Source organism: Chaetodon auriga, chromosome 24 (assembly GCF_051107435.1).
Source record: "Chaetodon auriga isolate fChaAug3 chromosome 24, fChaAug3.hap1, whole genome shotgun sequence".
NCBI classification, from domain to species: Eukaryota; Metazoa; Chordata; class Actinopteri; order Chaetodontiformes; family Chaetodontidae; genus Chaetodon; species Chaetodon auriga.
The window spans coordinates 8,786,884-8,813,445 of NC_135097.1; the positions used below are offsets into that span (position 1 = coordinate 8,786,884).

At 43.6% G+C, this 26,562-nt stretch overlaps 1 protein-coding gene across 3 annotated transcripts in view; it reads left to right on the forward strand.

Annotated features, from left to right (window-relative positions):
- The first annotated feature begins 1,024 nt into the window (after window positions 1-1,024).
- Window positions 1,025-26,562, forward strand: part of LOC143317376 (RNA-binding protein with multiple splicing-like) — a 33,334-nt gene continuing 7,796 nt past the window's right edge. Inside the window, exons 1-7 of one of the 3 annotated variants that reach the window (XM_076725521.1) lie at window positions 1,025-1,459; window positions 13,623-13,700; window positions 14,349-14,387; window positions 17,013-17,075; window positions 19,891-20,041; window positions 22,025-22,152; window positions 24,486-24,549. In XM_076725521.1, coding sequence (XP_076581636.1) covers window positions 1,397-1,459; window positions 13,623-13,700; window positions 14,349-14,387; window positions 17,013-17,075; window positions 19,891-20,041; window positions 22,025-22,152; window positions 24,486-24,548 — 585 coding nt within the window. In that variant the 5' untranslated portion in view covers window positions 1,025-1,396 and the 3' untranslated portion in view covers window position 24,549. Of the gene's footprint in view, window positions 1,460-13,622; window positions 13,701-14,348; window positions 14,388-17,012; window positions 17,076-19,890; window positions 20,042-22,024; window positions 22,153-24,485; window positions 24,556-26,562 lie in introns of all 3 variants that reach the window. The other 2 variants (XM_076725520.1, XM_076725522.1) reach the window with 2 other exon arrangements.

Consider the following 26,562-nt stretch of genomic DNA (forward strand, 5'->3'; position numbering starts at 1 on the left):
AAGATAAGATATAACTTTATTGATCCCATGAAAGGTAATTTCAGATGTTACAGGCAGCAATAATAAGAAATAAAAGGACAAAACAGAGCGAAAAAGGAGATAGAAAATAAAATCAACTATTATATACAAAAGAGTATAAAAATTATATTGCCATAGAAATTTTTGGAATTACATATGGTAAGATATGGATAATAAAACACAGTGTTTTGTAGTATTGCACAGTTGAAAATTTGTAATATTGCACAAGATATTTGCACAGATGTAGTGGATATTTGCCAACCCATTAGAGCATATATATATAAACATGTGTCACATCACTATGAGCTAACAGCTGGCTCATAGATGGCACAGACACTAAGATCATGAACTCAGTATTTGGAAAGTTTTAGCGACCTGAGGGCAGGTTAAGTTAGACACATGGGGGTTCTTGACTGGCTGATTTAGACTTGATAAACATATCTAACATCAAACCAAGTGTCGCCTCTGATGTGCATCTGACAGACTTCTTAGAAATGCATTGTTTTCTACATCAGGTGCCTCATAAATGACCAGGATCAATAAATTTGGAGCTACAAGTGTGCAGAAATTCAACAATTTGTGTTAGATTGTACAGTTTGAGACAGCAATTATTACTGATTTGTTGAATTTATAACAGAGAAAAATCCATGTGGGGGTTAGGGACTTTTATTGAACTTGACCATTAAAGCTGTGTATGAGAGCATTAAAGCAGCCAAATAACAGCACGTGAAAACAAACAAACATGTCAGCCACCGTAGACACCACACTGCAGTAATATTAGAGGAATGTTACAGCGACTAAAATAACATCCAGCTGGTCCAAACAGCGATGGGTGATTGGCGCTGATTTTCCACTGTCGTTCCCACCGCACTTGATGAAACTTGCTGAAGCCCAGCAGACGGTGCATCCACCCTTTACCCCACCCTAAACCCCTCCCTCCGTCCCTCCCTCCCTCCCTCACGCGGAGATGAGGAGAGAAGTTTGCCTGCGGCGCAGTCCGCCGAGCACTTTACTGTATTTCATTTGGGGAACAGCAACAAGAGCCTCCGGAGGAGCTTTCCAGGGAATGCTGAGGAATATCTGCCACAGACAGCACCGCTCACAGCCGACTTCCTTCTCTCTTTTCCTCCCAAATAAAACCATCCGTACTTCTCATTGATGTCGCCAAAGTAGCGGAGAGCTCGGGTCAGTGGGACAGCGGCCGCGCGCGGACTGTTGGTCTGTCGGTGGGTGCTTTTCTCCCCCCCCCTCCCCTAATAAAAAACGAGTCCTGGAGAAGAAGAAGAACGGAGCGAAACAGAAACGAAAGACAAAAGAAGACGAAGAAGAAGAAGAAGAAGACAGTCCAAGTGAACGCGACAAAAGAGTCCGACTCAGAATGAATAACAACAAAATCGAGAAAGAAAACGAGCAGAGTGAATTCACCAACCACGAAGAAGAGGTACGTGTCTGCCCGCGAGCACCCACCTGGGCTCACTGCTGTTTTTTTTTTTTTAATTTAATTTTAACAGGTCGGCTCGTGACCCGTAACGACATCTAAATGAAGCGATTCATGCTAAAACGGTATCGCCAACAGCGCGTTTCTAACCACAATTAGCCACTTTGTCCCCCGTAGTAGTCTTATTATATTCCTATAAGCTGTTTAACGTGTAAGCGACCCCCTAATGTGCCATTTCTAGCCTGTTTTATCCTTTAAAAGTTGCAAATCTTGCTGTTATTATTCGACCATATTATGAAACGTTTAATATCCGGTTTTCCTGAAGGCAGCATTTCATTCTTACTCTAATTTGTGCACCTGTCACCTACTTTTTTTTTAGCCTATGTTATCTCCTCTTCTTCATTTTCATAACCTACCTTCACCATATCAAAGTTAATGTCCTTTTTCGTTTTTAACACTGTACGGCAGGGTAGAACTAACACTGAGTCCTCATGAGGGAAAAGTGAGGAAAACGCAGGACTTAATAATTGATGGATCACTAATTAGCAGTTCCTGGTTAACTCTGGAGCCAGGACTGTATTGTGGATAATGATACCTCACCTGACTGAGGTGATGTTAGTTCTGGCTTACTGTACCATAAAACCAGACTTCACACAGCACTGAAAAGCAGTGTTAAAGGGAATTCTGAGCCGGGGGGTGAATTAGTTGTCAAACAGCTGCTGCTGCAACATGTAGGCAACAACTCTTTGTAAGGCAGACCTGCTGCATTACAGTTAGGCAACAGCAGCATCTCTATTAAAATGCCTCGATTATATCTTAACACAGCAGAACGATGTTTGCCCAAAAGACTGTGAGGTAATCTGTTTAGTTTCTGCTAAAAAATGTATTTCCTTGTAAAACACATTGGATAACAGCCCAGTTTCTTCCTCCTCTCCTCTGTAAACGTTGCACAATCTGGATCCATAATATCTCCGTCTTGGTAAATAAGTTGGCGCTCTTTGCGTGGGGTTGTTTTCTTTGGCTCGCGAGTGTCTCCATTCAAACGACAAGGCTTGTTATTTCAGAGCTCCGCATATCCGCGGCCAAGTGATGTAAGAAAGGTATATGAGATTATATCAGATATTTCTCTTGGAGCAATTTGATTAAGGCTCGGTGTGCTGTTCGTCACTTTGGAGCTGAATAGCCAAACATACTCAGCCTGTTGTATCACCATATTTGGTCCACGGCTGAGGTTGCAGTGGATGCAGGCACTTCCTGTAGCGCCACACAGATGAGGTAAAGAGCAAAGAACTGGAAAAATGAGTTTTGCTTTAAAGCTTCAGTCACCTTCTGACCTTGTGTACTCACAATACTGCAGTATTAGCATTTCAGATCCCCTGTATGAACCAGTACATGACTGTAAGGCTGCAGCTAATGATTTTTGTCATTAATAGTTGACAGTTTACTGTGGATCGGTTTCTTTTCATTTTCACCAAAGAGGACAAAACATGAGAAGAAAAATGATTTGATTATCTCCAAGCTTCATCAGAGCAGAGAAGAGTTTTGTTTTAGAGCTAAAACAATGAATAAGATCTTAAAATCTCACCTAGTTTGATCATTTATTCACGTCATCAGTCATTTTTCAGGCAGAAATGTCAAACATGCGATGATTCCAGTTTCTCAAATGTGCAGATTTTCTGCTTTTCTTTATTCTGAATGGAACATTTTTTGCCTCGCGGATGGGTTGTCGGACAAAATAAGGCCTCAGCACAGGCTCAAGCAAACTGTGATGAGCACTATATCAGTCATGAATAATCATTAGCTGCAGATCTATTTTGCTTGATAAATCAATTTCTGGACTCGCAGCCCACTAAAATAAGTTTGAAATTGTGCGACGCCCACGAGCAGGAGGACCAGACGAGCGTCGTCTCTTGCATTGTGTAGAAGGCAGACGGAGAGACAGGGAGAGTAATGGCCAGAGGAATCTAATGGTTGTGGGAATGTTTGGAAGCCATCCAGACTTAAATTTACTCGGGTGAATTAACGTAAGGTTAGACAGCACCACTTTATCTTTTTCTGTAATGATGTGTGTTGTATGCAGGGGAGCAGGGGAGACTGACACACACACACACACACACACACACACACACACACACACACACACACTCACATGCACGTACAAAGTGTGCAGGTGAGGAAAGGTGCAACCAAACACCCACACTGTTGCAAGCAGGTGTGCACAAAAACACACAAGACGAGGAGTGACTTAACTTACACTTTTCGCACATTTAATACAAGTAATTAGATTTTAGTCTCTAGTAGAGACGAATATAAGTATAATACAAACTGCGTTATCGATGATCAAGTGACTAATTTGACATTTTCAGCTTCTATTTAAGTCTTTAAACACTTTTTTCCATCCATTCCGTCTCCTGTGCTCAAACATTCACAAAAGCACTAAACGCAAAATGCCAAACAGCTTTGCGCTGAACAGCACTAAAGCCACCATAAACTATGACCTTATGAGAGCCAAAGTTTAACAGCCTCGCTGGTATGACTCTCACATGCTGAACGACCGTGGCATTCCCCCTCCTCTTGCACACTGTAGTGTGCGACTCAGTGGATCAGTGATTTGCACCAGTAAAGCGCCGTGGTGAGCTTGGCCTCTCGTGCCTGCTTCATTGCTCAACCTCACACGGCATCATCGCTGTACGCCGCCGCTTGACGATGCTTAATGTTTATCTTCTGTGGACCAGCGCTCACCAAACATGGTGCGGTTGCAGACGAGGTATGCAGGTTTCAGCCCGCAGCAGAGGCTAATCTCATGAGCTGGTTTGATAAGCGTTATTATCAGGTGTTCTGGATGCTTTCACATCCTGTGGCACTCAACGGCCACTGATGCAGTCGAGCTGACACGCCGCCTCTTACATGGTGAATGTCAAAGATCTGTTTCGACCAGCTGTGGTTTCCACGCCTTGTATGGACACGGGACCTGGAGGGGTCTTCAGAGTAGATTTTAGAAGGTGAACCGAAGATGGTTTTAACAGAAGAATTGCATGATTTAGAGGCAAATGGTTCATTGATTAATCGACCAACAGAATTTAATCTGCAACTGAAAATCTTTGGTTAATGGATCAGTGGCTGGAAAAAAACAAACTGTGAAAACATCATCTTGGGCTTTCGGCAATAATGACGATGAAACAAGTAATCCATCACATAAGCAGCAGAATAATCGATAATGACAGTGTTCATTAGTTGCTGCCCAAATTTTAATCAAGCAAGAAGGGCCAAATATTTGGTTACCACATGTCAGGATTTTATAGTTTATAGTTTTGTATCATCATAAATTAAATATCTTTGAGTTTTGGACTCAAAGACTGAGACAAAATTGGCCAATTTTTCCATATTTCCTTACATTTTACAGGCCAAACGGTTAATTTAATTGACAGGACAAACAACAGATGGTTTGACTGGTTTTGAAAACAACCAGTCATTTACTTCAGATTACGTTTGTGAAGAGAGGGATCGATAATGGAGACAGTAAGGTGAGGACGGGCAGTACCGGTTGTGAGGACATGGAATGCATCATAGCTAACCGAGTGACCCGACTAAGCTTGACCTTTAACCTCCTTGCTGTCAATATCCCTCCGGCTAACTCGTGTTTATTTAAGCCGAGACCTGCCCAGCCTCCTCAACCGTGGAGGTCCGCTGTCAAACTGCACCTGATATTTGACAAATGGCTGAGCACAGAGTACCCTTTTACTGTTTCCTCTGCAGGATGAAACTATGATTTACTTGAAATCATAATCATATTCATCTTCATCGTAAAACTGGGTCTAACAGTGGAGCGCACCCGGAGTTTGAACCTCATAAAACATCTGTTGATTCCAGTTCCCGGCTCACCGAAAACATGCAAGTTGATCTTCACAAGCGACCAGAAAGAAACAGAATATCACTCAAGCAGAGTTCAGCAAATGTGGCGTATCTCCCTGGGGTGTAATTGGATTGTGCTTGGCCTGCTTTGGGTATCCACCAGGTCCTCTTCAAATAGCAGGTCATGTGGCCAGCGTGACCTTTTCCATGAGGAGATGTAGGTGGGGAGCTGTGCTGCTGGAGAAGCACGGCGAAGCGGAGGGAGGCCACGTCGGCCCGTAGCACAGTGGTGTGGCCACAGTGGTCCGTACTTGTGCATGTATCTATGAAAAGGGCACGCGGATATATTAACGCTCTGTGACATGAAACGTTATCAGAGGGGAGCTTGGAGGGTAAAGTGGCCATGATAGGGCAAAAGGGAAAACATGCAAAGAATCTCAGGGGATGCTGAAGACAATATACGCAGAGATTAAGACTGCAAAAACCATGAAATATACAATAATACAAAGCCTCCAGAGGCTCACACAAACAGTAAAACCCTGCTCTATCTGCCGTCTGATAGGAGTTTATTTATAAAAGCACGGCAGGAATTGTCATCTTATCTTAGCCATTTGTCAGCTGTGCGACAAGAGGTATTTGAAAAGACAACAACAAGGCTTAGCGTCAGGAACGGCTGGCAAACGATGCCGCGAGACTGATGTGAGAAGAAAAGGAAAAAAAATCCGAGACAAAGAATGGCAATAGATACACCGGATATATTTCTACAGCTGTATATAAACTATTAAAACTGGCCACGAGCGCGGAGCGGAGTCTCTTATATGGTGCCGCTTTCCTTAAAAGGCCTTAGTTGTCAACTTTGAAGTTGCTTTGTAATTAATGACACACTACACAAGTGAGAGAAGTGTCAGCCTGTGCCAACACAGCGTCAGCCATCTTGTCTTGCTTTGTCATACTGTACTCATGCGCTCGCTCCGTCACCTCTACTTAATATTGCTTACTCACGCGCTATAATTATCCCTTACAGTATCTCCTCTCCTTCACACTCCTTTTTTTTTAACGTCAATAATTCTTCTAATATCTTATCTCTTAACCCCTCTTCATCCATCCATCCATCCTCCCTCTTCTCTCCTGCTGCCTCCCTACACGTTTATCTCCCTTCCTCTATGTTTCCTTCCCCTTTTTCCTTTCCTCTGTCCCACCCTTTTTCTTCCCTCTCTTTATCTTGTTCTCTGGCCGTTTCCTCCCTCCTTGCCTCCCTCCCTCCTCCCTGGTACTGTTTATAATTTGCCACTCTTCTTCTCCTCTTTCCTACCACTCCCTTCTTTTTCATCCTGCTCCCTCACTCTCTTGCCAATTTTAGTCCCAGCAGACAAACTCCTTATCCCTTATCGTGCCATACGTTGAAAGCATGACCCTGAGATCTCTGGACAGAAGGGCCGTTTATGGTCATGAGAGGAGCCCTAAGGAGACAGGAGCGAGCCAAGCAGAACGCTAACAAGGAGAAACTTCTGTGTCCGACTATCCAGCTGTGTGCCTACAGGCTGGCCAGCGAGAGTTAGCCATCCAAGGCCAAACCGCTCAAGATTAGCTTGAAAAGCTTGAGACCAAAGTAGCAAGATCTGTGGGTAGCATCGATGGATTAGCCCCTTTAAATGCTCTAACTGGGGCTAATTTCTTGTTATGTTGTCCGTTGTAGGCTGTTTTCCCGGAAAAGGAGATTAGCTATCTCTGTTGTCAGTCCACCTCACAGCAAAGTGAAGCTATAATATGATTATCACAGAGCAGATTCAATTCACAGAAAATTAATCCACAGCTGTTTTCGATAATCAACTAATAATTTCAGTTATTCTTCAAGCTAAAATGCATAGAAGTAATTAACCTTTAAAGCAGGATTATGTAACTTCTATGGAGGGATGGCCACAGTTAACACAATGTGGGATAAAATGCTAAAAAACAGAAGCGTGAGTAGATCAAAAGTTAGCAAACATTTGCTAACAGTAGCCACCATAAGCTAGTGGTCATACCAGACCATTTAAGGCTCCTGTTGTGCACTGAGGCTGGCTGCCATCGTCACCCTCTCAGAAGTTACATAATTGTGCTTTAAAGTGAAAACAGATGCTGGACCACATTTAGTGCTGAAAGCCAGTCGATTGACAGATAATGATTTATCATTTTACCATATATTTGCAGATTTTGTCTGTTTTACATGACTATAAATGGACGACATTTGGTTTTCGCAGTTTTTATTGGTTACTAAAACAATTTTCAGATATCATCTTAGGCTTTAGCAACTTCAATGAAAACATGAATCATCATTTGCAGCCTGAAATACGGGATCTTTAAGTGCTGGCACTGATAAACACAGAGGAACAGCTGCACTATCGCAGCGTATTAGCAGCGGGCTTACATTTCTTCATGGAGACACAGAGGATGACTGAGTATCTGCTGTTGTTTTTGTCTCCACTTGCACCGGACACTTTAACCCTCAGCCCACCCAACCTCAAAACCAAACAGTTTAAGGTGTCCACTTGGGCAGGCCGCAACAAAGGGGGTCCGGGAAAGGCAGAGGAGGACTTGGCCGATTAGTTCGCGTTAATGAGCGCTTTGGAATGTTAAGTCCATTCATCGGGACTCATCAGATAAGAGAGAGGAAGAAGAGAGCAAACTAGTATGAAAGATTATGATGAGCGCTAAGCTGACAGCCACGGAGCGAACTGATGTGCAGCTGACAATCTGCGAATGAGTCGCTCTTCTCTCCCGCACGTGTTGTCCAAATGACACCTTCGGGCATTTTGTCGAGGTCGAAAATGGCTGCTAAGCAAGAAGGAACGCATATGTGTCATTAAGACACGAGAGCATTCTTTTCCACGTGCGAGCTAAAACAAGGGGAACTGTTATGGAAAGAGGAAGAAATGAGCAAGAGGAGGAAAAACGCGGTGAAGTGGGCACTTACCTGCCATTTATTTTAAACGTCTTTTAAAGGTTAACCTGTTGGAACATTTACAGGCCCTCACTGAGCTGTAATTGTTGGGCGAAAGCGCTCGTGGGAGAGCGAGAGGAAACAGAGCAACTCTCCTCTCAGAGCTCAGCCGTGACTCTTTGAGTGTGCTCAACCTTGCAGGTGACCCCTGACCCGCGCACTAACCTGCGCCTCACCTGCGACCCCTGACCCCGGCTGTGAAACTTGACCCGTAGAACTCTGGCGATTAACAGACAAATGGAGTCATCCATTTATGGTCGTTTGACACCTCCCAGGGCCTGCGGTGTCTCACTCTTCACATTCTCCGACGGGGAAGATGAAGGGAAAAAACTTGTGAGGATGATGGAGAGCGATGCCAACACAGAGCAGTGACAACTCAGACAGCAAAGGAGTGTGGGAGTCTGTCAGTTAGACTGTTTTTAATAACGCGGCGCTCAACTGATGCAAGACAACTCAACTTGCCCTGAGCTCACACGGGCTTATGGGTAGACTTTGATTTTAGCTCGGTCACAGCAAACCAAGACTACATTTGAAAGCAACTGGTGTGTGTGTGCAATTAATGATTTCTGAGCTTTTTTTTTTTTGATTGCATATGTGGGTAATGGCCGCTTGCTACAATAGGCTACTGTACCTTCTGTTTCAAGGCTTCAAGGTTAGAGCCGCGTCCTGCCACATCTGGCTCGAAGGGCTTCTATCTATTAACTTGGCCGTCTGACACACACACGTAGGGAGGGGGGAAGAAACACACGGCAATCATCTCACATCGCACCAAGGTCGTGTCCCTCATTTCAGCCAGAATGAACGGTCAAAAAAGCACTCAATTAAAGTCAGAGCAAATATCTGAGAAAGTCACACAGTGTATAATGAGGCATTTCAGGCAATAGGTGTACCACATTTTCTAAGTCTACAACGCAAGCTGAATAGAAATGACACATGAATAAGTTGCTAGGTCATTTAATTAGACAAATCAAGCAGCCTTTCACAATGGCTGACAAATTGCGTTCAGTGCCAGAGAAAAATCCAGAATGCTTTAATCCAGCTTTTGAATGGTGCTCCGGACAGTTATTGTTGCAGCTATCAAGCAGTTGTGCTGTCAAGTTTGGCTTTAAAGCTTCATGACATTTGATAGTGGGAAGGATGTTTGGGGAGAGGTTGGTCTCTTGGTCTCAGGGCCAAACTAAACTTTTCCCTTCACGTGACATTTCATTAGTGAAGCCTGAAAAAACAGCGTTTTGTTGCTGGTATTTTTAGCGCCAGATGTTTTAGCTCAGTGCTAAATTTATCGTCTTTTGTAATTCCCCCCCCTTCATCTGGCTCATATAAAGGATCGTTTTGGTTTATTACAACTTGGATCTTATTTTGGCCATCATTTATTGCTGGTGTTGTACTTGCACAGTGAAGTGATGAGCAGTCAGACTTCTTTGGAGGAAGGGGAAAAGCAGCATCATTGGGTTATTGTGCTCACTTTCAGTTTCGGGGGTTTGGATAATCTGACTAAATCGTTGGCTTGTTCACAGCATTCATTATAGTTATTGCAGTTATTCAGCAGATGTTTTGATAATCGATTAATCCTCCATTTCCTCCATTCTCTGATTTTAGCTTCTCCAATATAAATATTTGGTACTTTTCTCAGTCATAACCAACAGTAAACCCAACATTTAAGCATTTTGGACGGTTGAATGATAGCATTTTTTACTATTCTTGGCAGTTTTATTTGATGGTAATAATACACGTTAGTTCCCAGATCTCAGAAATGACTTCTGTGAGTACAATACTATCACAGCAGATAGAAACAATAGATAGTTGTCCTTTAAGATAATACCTCAGTTAAGATGTTGAATGTCATTGCGAGCGCAGACCCCTCACCCCTCCTCCCCCAGCCTCGGGGGTGGCACCAGCAAACCCTCAAGGTGCAATGATAGAGTATCAATAAGGTGATGACCTCATCCGGGGCCTGTGGAGTCAAGGATCTCTGATTAGAGGTACAGTGATCTCCTGGGACTTGCTGCAGAAGTGGCCTTAATAAGATCTGATGTTTTTGGCCCGGGGGCTCCACACTCTGCTGTGCTCCGCTAAGGCGTTGCCAGGGAACTGCACTGGTAGCCGGCTGTGAAGTACTCAGCTGGCTTGTGATAGGTAGGGACTGCTGTTTTTGATCGAAGCCTGCCTGCTTGTTGGTGTGTGAGCACGCCATAAATGGTCAATGATTCAAAGGCCTATACCAGGCCACTCAGCACTATGGAAATGTAGGTATGTGACTCAGGAAGAAGCAATAAAATAATGCTTCTATAACCCAATAAAACAGTGGCAGAGGGTTTATCTTAGCTTTTTTACGAATCTGCTCAACCCCTGGCTTGACCTTCAGTTTAGTTTACTGCATCGTGAAACTTTGATGCCTCGCTTTACCTGGTGGCAGCGCGTTTACAGCACTCTCAAAAGCAACATAAATAAAGGCTGATACTGTAATCAACAGCAGATGTCTGCAGGAGAGAGAGCTGTTGACACATTTGCCTGTGAATCATCCCGTGTCCTGCATGTGCAGTCAGCGCCGCACCGGACACACGACGAACCGATCATATATCACAACAGCTGACGTCAGGAAGTCTCAGGAATGAGGTTCGACACGGCCAAGAATGTCCCATTGTTCTGAGTGTGGAGAGGACTCATTGTGTGTTTGTCTTAACTTGTGCAGCACAACCAGCTCTCAAGTGTCTGTTACCCTCATGGCTGAAGATGGGAGCTGAATCAAAGATGGGATCTTTGATAACTTGGCAAAGGAGGGTTGGATGACTAAGACTTTAAGAGCTCCTGTTTAAAATGCTGCAGTGTGCATGATCAGCATGTCAAAATACAGCATATTATTAGAGTAATCCTAAGTGAAAAATCAGCACAGTGATTCGTTTTCGTTTCACATTAAGTGACACAGAGACTTAAAAGTGAAACCATCATCTGGACAGAACGCGTAGTGCAGCGTCCAACATTACATCTTTTGACTGACGTTTTCTTGGCATATTTTGTGGTCATGTGCAGCTTTAACAAGATGTTCCCCCGAAACGGCAAAGAAAGCAAAACCAGTCCCTGCTAGAAATTTCAAACTTCCAGCATTGATGCCAGCCTTTGAGACTTGCTTGCATACTCCTAAAACACCTTTTTGGGTTTTTAGTTTCAGCACCATTTTTACTGCACTGTTTACCACCACACCATTAGTTTTATCAGCCTCAACAGCTGTCAGTGACTGCCCTTGCTCGTGTCTGATTGATACCATCCTGTTCTGACTCTTTGTTCCCATGTAGCTCCATATAAGGACGCCCTCTAAAGCAGTTTATTTAAACAGAACTGCCAGAGACAGAGCCCAGTGACGGCCCCGCAGGGTTCAGCCCGGCTCAGATAAGATAAGATAAGAGCAAAGGTGAGAAAGTCGGCGAGGTGAGATTTGTTGGCTGGATGGCCGGTTTGGCACTCTCCAGCTATTGCGCCCCCAGTTGCTAAGCTCCTTTGTTTGTGTGTTGCTCTGCCTTTTGGCATCGGTGGTGCGTATCAGGTTACATGTGGGAATGAGGTGTAGTGTTAGTTCAGCAGTTCTTTTGTCCCCCGAGTTGTGAGTCTACTATCTGATGAATCTGGAGCTTTGAATCTACTCTGTCTAATTGCATACCTATGGCTGTATTCTAAATTCAGCCTTAAATGGAGTTAGAATATTGAATGAATAATTAAATCACACACATTGACGTGGGCGTGTACGGCGCAGTTTGAAGCCGGGTTTAATACACGCTGTCTATTGTTTGATTTTGATGTCTCTCATGCACTAAAGCAATTATTTTCTTGTAGCAAGCCAACTTCAATTAGGTGATAATTCCAGGTATGAGGTGTGATTAGTGCCAGTCTAGATAATAGCATTTTCAGACAAAAACTTCAATTTACCTATCATTTCATATCTGCCCCAGTTATCTTCATACCGCTTTATTGGATTTTTTTTCCATTGTTTCCTAAAGCTCCAGAGAGGTTAAATGCAAAAAAGATAAAGCTTTTGTGTTGGTAGACGACACATGTTGTTGTTTATTGTAAGAAATACCTGCGTTAACAGCTATTTCCCGTGCTGACCCTTTATTAAGGACAGACACAATTACATGGAACAAACAGAATTTCCCTGTTTCATCGCCTCCAAAATGTAACCAGACCTGCATTCATGAGCTGTGACAGGACATCTCAGCGCCTGTGTCTTGTAGCGCTGCTGCGTCTGTGTTTACTAAATCTTGCAGTTGGTGCTAATGTGTCTGCGTATGTTGAAAGAACTGCTGCTGTTCACACAAGCCTTCTTAGACATGGCAGCCCGGTGCTGGTATTTCAGATGTGACACTGTTGGCGTGCCAAAATGGCTGAACCTCTGATGGAACCAAGTTGTATCCCTGTCTTTTGCTAAGCTAAGCTAACAGGCTGCGGCTTCACACTGAATGCACCTCATGTATTCACTTTGTTTTTTCTCTCTCTCAGCACCTCTGCTGTTCTAATTAGACAGCTCTGGTTGACATTTGAGTGGCAGGCCTTAAGAGATATGTTGCTCAACGGTACTCGACACATTTCAGTGCACAGCAAAGTACACATTTCTTCCATAGTTTCTGAGCAACAGTTCAATAGTTTGTCCCTTTTCTCAGCCCACATGACATTGGTTGTAGGCAACATGTAGTTTAAAATGTTGGCTTTAGATCGAGCAGGAAATTGAGATCTGCTTACTAAAAATACAGGTGCTAAAGCCTAAAATTGCCTTTTGACAAGCCTAAACTTCACCGGTAGCGTCCTACACCGAGAGCGATCACACAGCGTTCGTTTTCCTCTCTATCAACATAATAACAACAACAATTTGGAGTCACTCTCATGTAAAACCCCCCCCCCCCCATGTGGTTTTCCACCTTCTGTGACTCTGTGCGGACCGCAACAATTAAATTTCCCTTCAGTCTCTCTCTGCTAACATATACATCGTAATTCCCCTGCAATGCCAGCTCAAGTTGCAAGTTGAAAAGTTCAAATGTAAAACAGAGGCTAGAGCTGCGAGGGAGGATTGCCATAAAACACAGCCGGCTGTAGATTACACGGGAGAACACAATGCATGTACTGTAGAAAAGGTGTGTGTGAGTGTGTTTGCTGAGCTGAAAGACATCCCTATCAGTGTTTGAAAAGTCTATCTTTTAGTGTCAAGCCAGCCCAGGGAACTATTTAACTCATGTTCAGTGTCCTTTTCTTCATAACCTCATCTGTTACTGTCAGGTATGCAAGGTAGCTATTTATAACCAGGGGAGGTTAATGAAAAATACATGATCTCTTTCTTGTCTTCCTCAGGTCCGAACGCTATTTGTCAGTGGGCTACCACTGGATATTAAGCCGCGGGAGCTCTATCTCCTGTTCAGACCATTTAAGGTATGTTTGTATGTTTTAAATGGATGGGCTGCAGCTATTCTTAGCAGCTTTTCTTTCCAGCAGTCAATGGGACCTCCATTAATGGTGATGAAATAAACGGCAATGGAAACTCTCCCGCGAGGTTCAAGTGTCTGTGATCCTAAAGCCGAGGTTCAATCACATCTTGATCCACGGCAAGCTTGTGTGTATGCGTGTGTGTGCGTGTGTGTGTGTGTGTGTGTGTGTCTCATGGAAAAATGGCTCGGTGCCTGCGATACAAAAACAAAGCTATTTGCTTCACCTCAGAAACTTCAGTTTGTCACCAGCACAAAGAGTCCTGGAGTTTAGTTCAGGTGAATACATGCAGATGAAGCAAGCTTTGTGAACCATCGCCCTAAAACAATGCACTTTAATGGTGCAGCAGCGCAGTTAAAGTGGGACAACTGCTAAGCATCTAATCTCACCCTTAGATAATGCTCATGATATGTGCATGTTTATATCATGAGCAGTGGAAGCAGTAAATCCCATTTCATGAAACAACAGAGCTTAGTCAGTTGTGGCCCTTCAGTACAAAAAATATAACACTTTACCCGTCTTTACATCAAATCAAAGCTTTTGTCTACGTTAACAGGCTCACTTGATGGTTCTGACTTTCTGTCTTTGTTTCAGGGCTATGAAGGCTCCTTGATAAAGCTCACTTCCAAACAGGTATGCTGCCACACACACTGCGAAGAGTCTAACGAATGAAGGCATCAGTCAGTCTCTCACCATGCTGTCGCTGTTTGTATTACCCAGCTCTTGCTCATCAACACCTTTAACTTCTTGCTCTCTCCTATTTTTCCCTCTTGGTGTTTTTTTTGACTATGAAGGATTAGCACCCTTTTGTCAGGAAGTACCTGGAATTGGAAAAAAAAAAAAAAATTATTGGGGGGGAGGGGAGGGAAACCGTGTTGTACCAACTTGCCTTTGGCAGTCGGATAGTATGCTTGTAGTCACAGACAGTCATCTCCGGTGGGATGTGCGAGGATGGGAAGGGAGACGGGAAAAGAATTTTGAGGTGTCAAAGCGAACGTTTTGACAAGAGCAGTACTGACGGTTGAGTTTTGCCTCGAGGGGTGCGGGACTGAAAATGAGCTCAGCTGGCAGGTGTCCACATCCAGAGTTAAGCAATTTAGCTTCATGTCAGTGTACTTTTTACCACATTACACTGTTTCCCATAAAGACGTGACATGCTCATTAGAAGGGTTTAGGGCGATTTAGATCGAATGTGCTGAGTCTAATACCTCTAAAACTAAGAACAAAGGAAAGCTGCTTTTTTTTCAGGTGGTGAAATTTCTTCAGAACAAATAAAATCCCATTGAATCGTTTGGGATTTTCCCTTTTTTTTTGTTTCATTGTGGTTGCTGTCAAAAAGGCAATTAGCAACTATTCTAAGCTAGCTTTGTCATCAGTAAGGGTTGTTCTGGTACTGATACCGTTCATTCATTGTTTATTGTTTTTCTAATCTTGTGTTGTCCAGGACCGCGGCTAACGAACAATTCTTTTCTCGATCCGTCGATTCATTGTGTGGCCTGTGCCAGAAAATAGTGAAACGCCCATCACGAGCTCCCAGTGGCCAAGATGACATCATCAGATGTCTTGTTTTGAAATCCAAATCCAAAAATATTTAGTTTACAATGACAGAAAACAGAAAAAGCTGGAAATCGTCTCATTGGAGAAGCTGGAAATGAAGATTTTGGGGCATTTTTGCTCAAAAACTGGCCTGAAGAGTAACCCAACACCCCCTGAAAATGTTGTTTTTCTGACCTCCTGTTGCTTTGAGCTCTCACCCTGCTGCTGTGACATTGATGTGGTCACAGGTTTAATGCTGTGATGTGCGGTACTTTTCAGTCAGTCTTCCATTCACTGTTAAATTACGTGCTGATTAATTTAATGTTGATGAAATAATCGAGTAATTGACTCATTAGCTCAGTCCAAAGGCTACACTGGCCTCCACTAAACCTGCTGGATTCCAGATTTCATCATGAAGAAAATGTGGTTTGTGCAGGTTTTGCTCCTTTTGTTCGGCCTGTTTAATGAGTAAGTGAAACACTCTGCCACTCTCTGTGCACTTTGGCCTCCCTTTGCACCTCCCCACCTCGCCTCATGTTTTCATAATTGCCATCTTCCTCGGGACAAACGTCAAGCGATGTTTATGTTCAGGTCTGGCAAAGTGCTGCGCGGCATTCCTCAGGCTTGCCTTTGTTTTGAGCGACCCTCCTCTCCACTAATGACAATGGCGATGTAAATCAATCGATCTCCCTCTCCCTCCCGGTCCGAGAACACACAGCCATCTCCATATATAGCAAGAGCCAGATCTTAGACCTTTTCTATTTATATTCCTGCTACGCTTCCTCCTCCTGACGTCTTCACTTCGTCCCTTTCTTTTTTTCTCCTCCTCCTCCTCCTCCCCCTCTTTCTCTACTTGTTCAAAATTCCCATAACCCTACACTGCTTTTCCAGATCACACGCAGCAGTGCGACCCCATGGGAGCAACATGTTTAGAGATTTCGCTTTCTCCTCACCCCCACCCGCCTCCTCCCAACGTCCCCATCCACACACACACACACACACACACACACACACACGTACGCGCTGCAGAAATTTGTATTCTTTGTTCATATCTGCAACAGCAGTTAGAAATCTGACAACCAAACCTGCATCCCAGTGCTTCTTTTTTTTGCTTTCCCCTCACCTTTACCGTTGCGGGCACAGGCTCTAGAGTGACGTCTGCGGAATATGAAACGAGCGCCGGTGAAATAGATGTGAGCAGGAATTTATTGCATGGTTTTCCACTGACAGGCCCGTTTCAGGAGGTCTTAAAAACTACCTCTCGCCTCACTTTCTTTCATTTTGATCCTCACCTTTAACCTCCAAACCTCTCATTGTTGAGACCCTCCACCCCATTTATTTTCTCTATCTCCTCTCCTTTTTCAGTTCTCAGCTTTCACCTCTCTGCCTCTCTCACACTCACTCTTACATGCACTTTCTCGCTCTCACATTGCCCGTATTTGGGCATAGGAGAGCTGGATGATGAACTCTCCCTGTACAATGTAAGCGTCCAGCCTCCGTTTCTCGCTCTCCCTCGTTCTCTCTCCGTCGCCACTGTTTTATAAACAGGGCAAGAGAGAGAGGAGGGGGGTTCCGGAGGGGGGGTTGGGCATGAAAAAAACAAAAAAAAAAAGTAATAAAAAAAAAGAACAACATGTCTATGTCACTCAGACAAAAATGCCGACTCAGTATTCTGCCTTAAACCATGTTTCTTTCTTTTGTTCTGTCTTCTTGTCTCCCCAGCCAGTGGGGTTTGTCAGCTTTGACAGTCGATCAGAGGCGGAGGCTGCTAAGAATGCCTTGAACGTAAGTGTCATGCCCTCTTCGCGCTCCTCTCAAGCACCAGCTCGGCGCTTGTATATCTTGTGATGACTTGGAAGCGCATCTTTCTGCCTTCTGTGCATCTGATATCAGTGAAATCCAGACATTCCTACATTTTCTATCGCGAGCGAAAAAAGCCAGGGAAAGTGGTGAAGACAAACATATCAGGGCTGCTCTAAATACCATACGTCTCAATGTTGCTTCTTGAGTAAATAAGCCCTTTTCTTAAAGCTTTGCCGTGGATCCTGCAAGGTCAGGAGGAAAATTAGCTCTCCTTCTACATATAAATAGAAGATATTGATCTAGGGTTTAATTTTAATCTCACTTATTTCAGAACGTAGCTCAGTAGAAAGCCTTGATGAGGCAGACTCAAATATGAAACGGAGCCCATCCTCTCAGGGTTTTATTCTGCTCTCTTGAAACAAAGTATAGATGGATGGTAATGAACGCCAGCTCTCACACAGCTTTAGTTTCCCATTGTTTTTTTTTTTAACCTCTCTCGATATACACCAGCACTTTTATTACTTCTTAAGTTTTTGTTGATCCCTTTGTCACAGAAAAAGCTCAGTTTTATCATGCTCCTAAAGTGGGACCGTGACAACGCGAGCAGAGTCTGTCAACTTTCAGATGTTGAGATATTGGTGTGCATCAAAGGCAGAGCAGAGAGTTGAAGAAAGGATAAAAATTATCATCTTATTATGAGCCAACAATAGTCAGACTGTTGCCGTAGAATCACTCAGTGGGGCTGAGAATTGAACAGTGCTTGTTTTTTCGGGGGAAAGCTGCGTCCCGGGGGTCATATGGAGATAAGCCAGATTTTGCAAACATCTATCTGCATATTGAAATATGGGAAAGGCAGAGAAAACCGAGGGAAGGAGGGGATTTGTTTCCCGTTGTCGTCGTCTTATATTTTCCTCCGAACTGCGAGCGGATGTGTCTTCTAAAAGAACACCTGATTCTCGCGCCATTGAACAATTACGATCATCACCAAAACAACGCGTGCACAAGTGCGAAGGATGTGCTAAGGCGCTAAAAAACACACTCCAAGGTAGAGATTCAGCACAGTTCAAACTGAGATGTGCTCAGGCCTCATTATATCCATGTACCTTATTATACCTCTGCAGCCTCGACTGGCAGAAGCTGCGAGTGCACTGAGCCAAGGCAATCCTAGTTAATTCCCTACCCTTCATGAGAAGAGTCATCCCTCGCTTGTTTCAGCTCAGCTTTGCCTGAGCCTGCAGGGACGAGCCGAGAAAACCATCCATCGCGGCTTCTCGCTCTTTTGCTGCAGAGAACTTTACTCTTGACTGCTTTTCCCCTCCGCTGATTTGACCTTCCGTGTTTTCCTGTGTGTCTTTTTCGCACACAATCGAGTGAGGTTAATTAGAGGCTGCTCATAGTTGCCGGTGAAATTCTTCCCGACCTCGTTGCTTCCACGGCAGGCAAACAAATAGCCGCTTTGTTGTTGCATGAGGAAGACCTTTGTTGATGTCACATTCCTTATTTTTCCTCAGGCGAAAGTAATTGCGAAGAAAATGATTCGGACCGCTGCACATGTGGAGGTTTTTGATGTAGATCAAACTGTAAGAGGGATAAAACAACCTTTCACTTGGCCTGTCATGAGAACTGGCATGGCAGGAGGCTTTTAACATCGGCATCTGAAGAATTCGCCAGAATTTTTGGCTCCCTTTAAGTGGTGATGCTTGCAGTGTGTCATGGCGAATGGCGAATTTGATGTCATGATATTAAGTTACAGTTACAGAGTTCACAGGGAGCATAGCGACGGCCTTGTGGCATCTCTGCCTGTGGTGTAAATGACATCATGCGCTCGCCAGGTTTGTGTCATCAGGTTCTGATTTTCGGTTGCGGGTGTCGCTCGTCATCACTTGAGTTGAACCTGCATAACACTCGAAACCACGGTGAGCCGTTTACAGCAGGCTTCAGAGTCTAAGCGCCTGAACATGAACTCTCGCCGCCAAGAATCGGCCAGTAAATTAAATCAGAAAACGCTGAAAGATGAAAAGTATACGAAGTGACAATTCCAGATCTCCGCCAGGTCCCAACGGACATTTAAACAATACACACAGCTGAGAATGTGGAAGTGGATGCATGATAACCAACTCCTCAGTGGTCTAAATTAGTCTGCATCATCACCACTTCAAGGCGCAAGACAGCCAGTCAAGTCAGTTTATAGCATCACCACCTCCGTCCAGAACAAACTCATTTTGTCAGGTTGTTTTCAGGCATGGTTGCGAAAGCAAAGTATCGCTGCTCTAATGTGTGACATCATTAAGAGTCATCATGTGGTGAACCCTAATCTTGCTCAATGAAGACGCCTCCCAAGGTGCTGACTTTGAGCAACCGTCCAGGAAAACAAAGACCTCTAAGAACTCCACACAACTTGGCCGCACGTCATATTTTGGCTGGGAAGTAATACCTTTTAGTAGTTTCCCACAACTGTGACTCGTGCCTTTGACTGGCTTCTTCATAGCCACTTCAGCCGAGGATCATGAGTGTTGTAGTATTGAGAAACATCAACCACAGTAGGAGGCAGGAGGCTGAGATCAAAACGATGACACCCACCTTTACAACCAAGATTTTGATTCCATTTTACCTCCAAAATATCTGATATTTACCTTCCATCCTTTTGTCAAGTTAATAATAATCAGTGATATCAAATCATCAATATACTGAGCAAGCGAAATTTAAGCTTGATCAATTAGTCCAGATATTATACAGTTGTATAAAAGCTTTCTAGGAAACAAACTTTTTGCTGACACATCTTTCTGTTTGATCTCAGGGGGTCCGGTTTGATCCAGAGATCCCCCAGACCCTGCGGCTGGAGTTCGCCAAGGCCAACACCAAGATGGCCAAGAACAAGCTGGTTGGAACCCCCAACCCCCCTCCCTCCCAGCAGAGCCCCGGGCCACAGTTCATTGGCAGAGACCCATGTGAGTACCTCGACCAATCGCCCGTCCGTCCTTGAGCTCGTCTTAGTTTTTGTCTGTGCTGCGACTTCCTGTGGCCATTAGTTACTCTTGTTTGAGGTTACTGGACAGCTGTTTCCCTTTAGGATTTGTTGTCATTAGCGGAGGAGTGTTTGTGCTTCAGCTGTGACTATGCATGAAAAATGGACACTGACTTGGCTGCTAGTTGCTGAAAAGTAGATTTTTCTTTTAATGGTGTCGTGTTTGCTCCTCATCGAAACACTGTCGCGCCGTGGAAACCGGCTAATGTCACTTCTCTCATTAATCAGTTACCAGAAAAAGTGTTTCTTTGAAATCAGATTCTCTGCACTTATGGGTTAACTTCATTATAGTTCTCCCCCTAAATGTCAGGCCCCCTGTTAGATTAATGATTCATAAACAGTACGTGTTCACCGTTAGCCGTTGCTCTCATTATTCGGACTCAAGACCTTTGAGTGCCATGCGTGTATGGAATCTGCTAGTTCAGCTCCGTGCTCCTTTTTATCCATTTGGTTAAACATTTTTCTAAGGAGTTAAGGATTCTGCAAGAATCAGCCATTGAGAGTTGAACATAGGCCAGCTGTGGTCATACATTCCTCCCAAATGACCGAACTGCTCTTATCTTGGATCTTTTTATTTTTATTTTTTGCCAGAAAAAGGGTGTGTACTTGGGGCCCCGGTGGAAAATGGAAGGAAACGATCAGTGAATGAAACCATGACGTAATCGCCAGGAGAGAAATTGCTGTCATTTCCTGATAAGAGATGTTTAAATCAGCCATTTTTCTGATCATGCTGTGATAAACACTTAGCGGGAGACACAGAGAGCAAAGGGAAAAGCTGTGCGGCTATCTGGTGGTTCTGTCTCTGTACACTTACTCTGTACCACTCTGCACTGTCACCTATCTCTTCACTCATGCACCGTGCTGTTTTTGTTATTTTTGCCTTTTTGTCACTTTATACTCTACTCAGTGAGTAAATCATCATATCTGAGGTTGTTTCCTCTCAGTTTATCCTGAATTAAGTCTGCTTTACCCATTTCGGGGGGGGGGGGTATTTGACTGTTTGCTGAACACTGCCCCCTCAGTGAGTGCTGCTACGCCTGTTAAGCTTGCTGATCTCACGTGGGACACAAGATGCAGTTAATAATGATAATGGGGTCATATTTGCTACTCGAAATACTCAGTAATTCTGTGACAAATTTAGGCATTTGTAGCCGATGGCCGTCAGTTTTGCTGGCTGAAATGACAGCTGTCACAGCTTCGGCTAACTAGCTAATCAAGCTAATGTTAGTTTCATGATAAATGTCAAAAAGTCAGCATCCCGATCCCGTTCGTGTGCCATTTAGAGGACATGTAGTTTAATGCTATGTTAGTGTCTTAGCTATGATAATAAAATAAGGTAACATCAGAGCGTTTCATTCTAACATAATCCTGTTTGGCTAGTTAGCTTACACAGGCTACTTGTTCATGTTTGAAACTGCATGCAAAGATACAATAGAAAAGGCTTTTAGGATGTGGATTAAGCAACACGTTTGGCAGATGTAAGGTCGTCACAGTGGGGCAATTCTGCACAGTGGATGTGGTCGTTGGAAAAGGGCTTTTTTTGTTTTTTTTAACGTGTCTTGTAACCCACACATTAATGGCGTTAGTTAATGATGTGCCCCTTGGCATTGGGAGTAAGGCTCTGTTACTACTGTGGGTAATAAACTAGCAGATGGACATGCTAACGATTGTAGCTTACGTTAGCTTGACATGCTAATGCTGCTAGTCACTGTTGGAGGAATGGGTTTAGTGAACATTTGTTGTAAAGAAATGAAACGAGAGGAAGCTACGTCAGATAACTCCTACTCACCTGCAGTGCACCTCCACGACCACCTATACGACCTCCACCTCCACCCTGTCTCTCTAGCCACTCACCTATCCACTGGCCACCCTCCTCACTCCACTCCTCCTCTTCTTCTTTCCACAGATGAGCTCACAGTGCCTGCTCTATATCCCAGCAGCCCAGACGTGTGGGCGTCATACCCGCTGTACCCGGCGGAGCTGTCGCCGGCCCTCCCACCCGCTTTCACCTACCCCTCCTCGCTCCACGCTCAGGTAACCTGCAAAACCCACCCCCTCTTCCTCCCCCACCACCAGCTCGACCACTGCCTGTCACCTCCTCCCGAGCCCACCGCACGAACGGCTGCCGTCAGCCCTGAAATCACTCTCCGCTCCATCCCACAGCACACGCCACCCAGTCATTTGCAGATTTACAGATCTGATGATTAGCTCTCATCCAGTTGTTTTGAAATCAAGGGGGTAGTTTCCTATTTTTCATACAGTTAGGCAAAGTCATGTCCAAAGTGCAGTCTATGGGATCAGGAAGCAGCTCTTAAAAAAAGCCTAAATACATTTTCTCATGTTCGAGGTCTTCTTTTTTTTTTTTTTTTACTTAGTATTTGTTAACCACTTTCAACATTTACACACAAAATATCAGCAATCATAGCCTGAAACTGCCACTTCTGAAATACTGATAGGTCATGATCATCCACTCTGAAAGCGCTCCATAAAAGCAGGATGTGGATCAGGAATTTGATATATCGAATTTGTTTATTGATAGTGAAATTAGTGACTTTATAAATATTTAATTTACAGGGTGTAGTCCATTTTTGCAGACGTGTAATGCTGTTTTACCCTCCTCCTGAGAGGAACTGCTACCTGATCCCATTAACTTCCAGGAATCGAACTAAACTAAACTAATCTCACAGCTCACCATACCCTGATGGTGCAAGCAGAGACACAAGAAAGGGTTTGACTGACTTTTAAGTGCACTAAGTAGGAAAAATAGTAATGGTGGCTGAGTGAGGAGCTATTCCCTAAATTCAAAATAGCACATGTTTAAAATATTCCCCAAAACTGATCTATGTATTTAAGCATACAGAGTTCCTGCTTCGGCATGTTTTATAAAATTAAGAATTCAACATCAAGAAAAGGTTGAAAATGTGGAAATCTGTCTCACATCACTGAGAACAGTTGACACTTTGAACCATTAACTCATCATGTCACTTTATTTATCTCAATTAGTGGCATCATCCATACAGCTGCAAGCCTGAGCGGTTTGAAAGGTTTGCATCATCATTTGACCATCACCTCCTCCATTAATTAAATCCCTGCTTTTCAACCAACCGTGATCCAGTTTATTGAGGTCTTCTAATCTGCGCAGCTCCACTGTGGGTTCACACCGTTCACATAAGAGTTCATTATTGATCTCTTGAAATTCTTCTCATGGAGCCTGTTTGGTGCTGGCTGACCCTGATAAGATCTCCGTATTAGACATGCTGTTTCTGAATTTTATGTTTGTTGATTGGTTTTGAAGCTTGCACAGAGTTCTTTGCTGTATTTCAAACTCAAATTGGGAGCGTCGTAGAGCATATTTCCATGTATAATGCAGATACTGAGGTTGTTAAATATAAAGGCCCGTAGCAAAGACACTAAAACTGAAGCTCAGATGATGTCAGAATTTGAAATGAGTGCAAGCTGAATCTGCCAAGCTGGCATTTTTCCATACACGTCAGATATGTGAGCATACAGTGACACACACGCAGAATCTGCCTTTGTGATTTCAGTAGGGGGTTGGGGCTTATGTTTGCATCGCACTGTCCCTTCTGACCTAGAGTGGATGCTGAGGTGAAAATATGTGTCACACACACACACACACACACACACACACACACACACACACACACAAGACTTCATTTTCAATTTCTGCTAACATGAGCTCGGCATTCTGTCTGTCTGGTTAATCAGCTGCTGTCTTCTAGTGAGACTACAGTGATGTTATTGGATTGCTAGTAAAGGGTAATGACTTGGCTGTTTTCAAGGTAATGGATCTCAGAAAAACAATACGTCTTTCTTTTGTGTTACATTATGTGAATTTCAGGAGGATGACTGTGTGAGTTATATAGAAATATATAAGGTGTGTGACCATTGGTGATGGGTAATGCCCTTTTTTAAAACTTTATTTATTTATTTATTTTATTTATTTGCAAGGATTAAACAAATGAATTATATAATTTTAATTAGTGATTTTTACAGGTGTTGGGAGGTGGAATTTCCTGGCTTTGGACAGAGGCGGGCAAACTGTTTCCCCTGTTTCCGGTCTTATTGCTAAGCTAAGCTAACAGCTGCTTGCTAATATTTACTATACAGATATGACACTGGTATCGATTTCCATCTTATTTCAACTCCCGGCAAGACAGCAAATCATTTCTCACAATGTGAAACTATCCTGTTAAATGTCACCCAAAGTACTCAGATATTCATCTATATGTAAAAGTCCCGCACTCCAGCTTTAAAGTAGGTATGAATAGAAATGGTATGCAGAAGGGGCATTTGTGTGTACGTACGTGTGCAAGTATGTTGACTTATGTATGAATGTGTATGTTTAGATTCGCTGGCTCCCACCTGCAGATGGAACTCCTCAGGGATGGAAGTCCAGGCAGTTCTGCTGAAGTATGTGTGAGTAACAACGCACACACACACACACACACACACACACACACACACACACACTGCCCTGCAAAGACAAAGAAGTGTACATTGAACCTTATGGTTAAAATACTTAAGTAAATGTTATGACACCTTGTTTAAACGGGCTCGGCGATATTCCCAAACACATGCCAGGTATATCACACAGTGTTACTCCACGCACGCGGTGAGTGCGTCAAGTGAGCGCCCTCTTCTCGCCCTCAAACCTCACATGGAAAAACGTCCATCCAGCTAACTGCCAGACATGCAACACACTAACGCAAAACAAATTAGCCTTTTAGAAGTAAATGTGGGAGTGTAAAACCCAGCGGGTCAATGAAACCGCAGCCACTGCTTGTACATCATCATAAGAGGTCGCAGGGTACGGAGGGTCGACTTCTCCCATTGATGTGATGCTTGATCTCAGGCATCAAAGGCAGCGCGTCAAACAGAATATACAACGAGCTCCGATGCCAACGTTTTAATAAAACAGAGCGGGTAGATCTCAGCAAATATGACTAAAATGCTAATATCAGCTGCTTTGATAGGTAATGTTATTACAGCCAGTGGTGAAAGTCACTCAGTATATTCAGACAAGTACTGTTTTGAGATGCTTGTACTTGATTATGTTGTATGAACATGAGCTTCGGGCAAACTGACCAGTATTCATGCTCCCTTTAGCTCTGTTTTAGTCCTAGCTGACAAGATGAAATATCTTGCTGTTTAGCTGCTAATAGTTAGCTAGTTGCTAACTTTGTCTGTGCCTTTCTGCTATTTGACACTTTGCAGGTAGCATATCTCTGAAAAGCAGCATACAGTGGGCTCATGAAAACTGATAACAGCCGTTTGCTATGATTGGAAAGAGCGATAAACAACAAATTTACAGGCTAGAAAACCAAAATAATCAACTGGAAGAGACTAAAATGCTCTGTGGAGCAAATGAAACTGCAGGGTCGGGTGATAATTCTCTGCGGGTTCATCACTACAAGCAACTTCTTTCACAGTGTACATAATCATTTCATCCTTTGTCAATACAAAAATCTTGTCTGGTGCAGCTTTAAGTTAAATGAGCTGAATACTTCTTCCCGTTTCACCTTTTTACATAGAAAAGGTTATTCATTAAGATGGTGCACGCTAAGTAGTTTTTGTGGAGGACCACAGGGAACTTATTGGTTCCACTATCGGAAGGACGCCTGATATTTATTGTACTCGTGCGTGAGGGGAAAGTTTATTACTGTGCTCTCACTCTTTGCAATAATAAACACTGAATATTGTCCTATAATAATGTTGGTGCCGTACTGCAGATATTAGGGTATATTTGTCATTTTGTCAGACCTTGGCAGGATAAAATACAGTTTTTAATTTAGAAGACGTTTTTGGCATTTGCGCATTATGACAGAGAACACAGTGGAGAATTATAAAGAAGATGATGCAGAAACTGACGGAGGATGCGAAGCTCCAAAAGGTCGTAAATGCAGAATATGCGCCATGACCTGCTGAGGTACCTGGGTACTGCCAGAAGGGTCATGTTTATGAATCTTTATTAAAAAATGATTAGCATGGGGCTTTATTTCAAATAAATTACAGAGGAATTCGTTTTAGTGGAGCGCTGCACAGTACATAGTAACTTCTAATAAGTGCCTTCATAAGTACATGAGTCAATTATAACCATGCGTGAGCCACACAGCGTATGTGCTTCGCTCTCTGGTTCAGACAAACTAAACGCTGTTGTGCTTGCAGGAAAACAAAACCACAAAGCACAACAAATCCCCTGCTAGCCTGTGTATCTGTGTTTGCTGTGTGTGTGTGTGAGTGAGTGTGTGTGTTTGCACTTGGCGCCAGTCACACTGTCACCAGTACCCTCCCTTCAATGTCTCGGGACAGGAAGAAACATGTTCTCTCGACCCCTTAGGGAGTCGATGGGGAGTGGGTGGGTGGGTGGTGATGGTAGCGTGGAGGCTAACATTCATCAAGCTCTTGATTGGTGCTAGTCCTGTC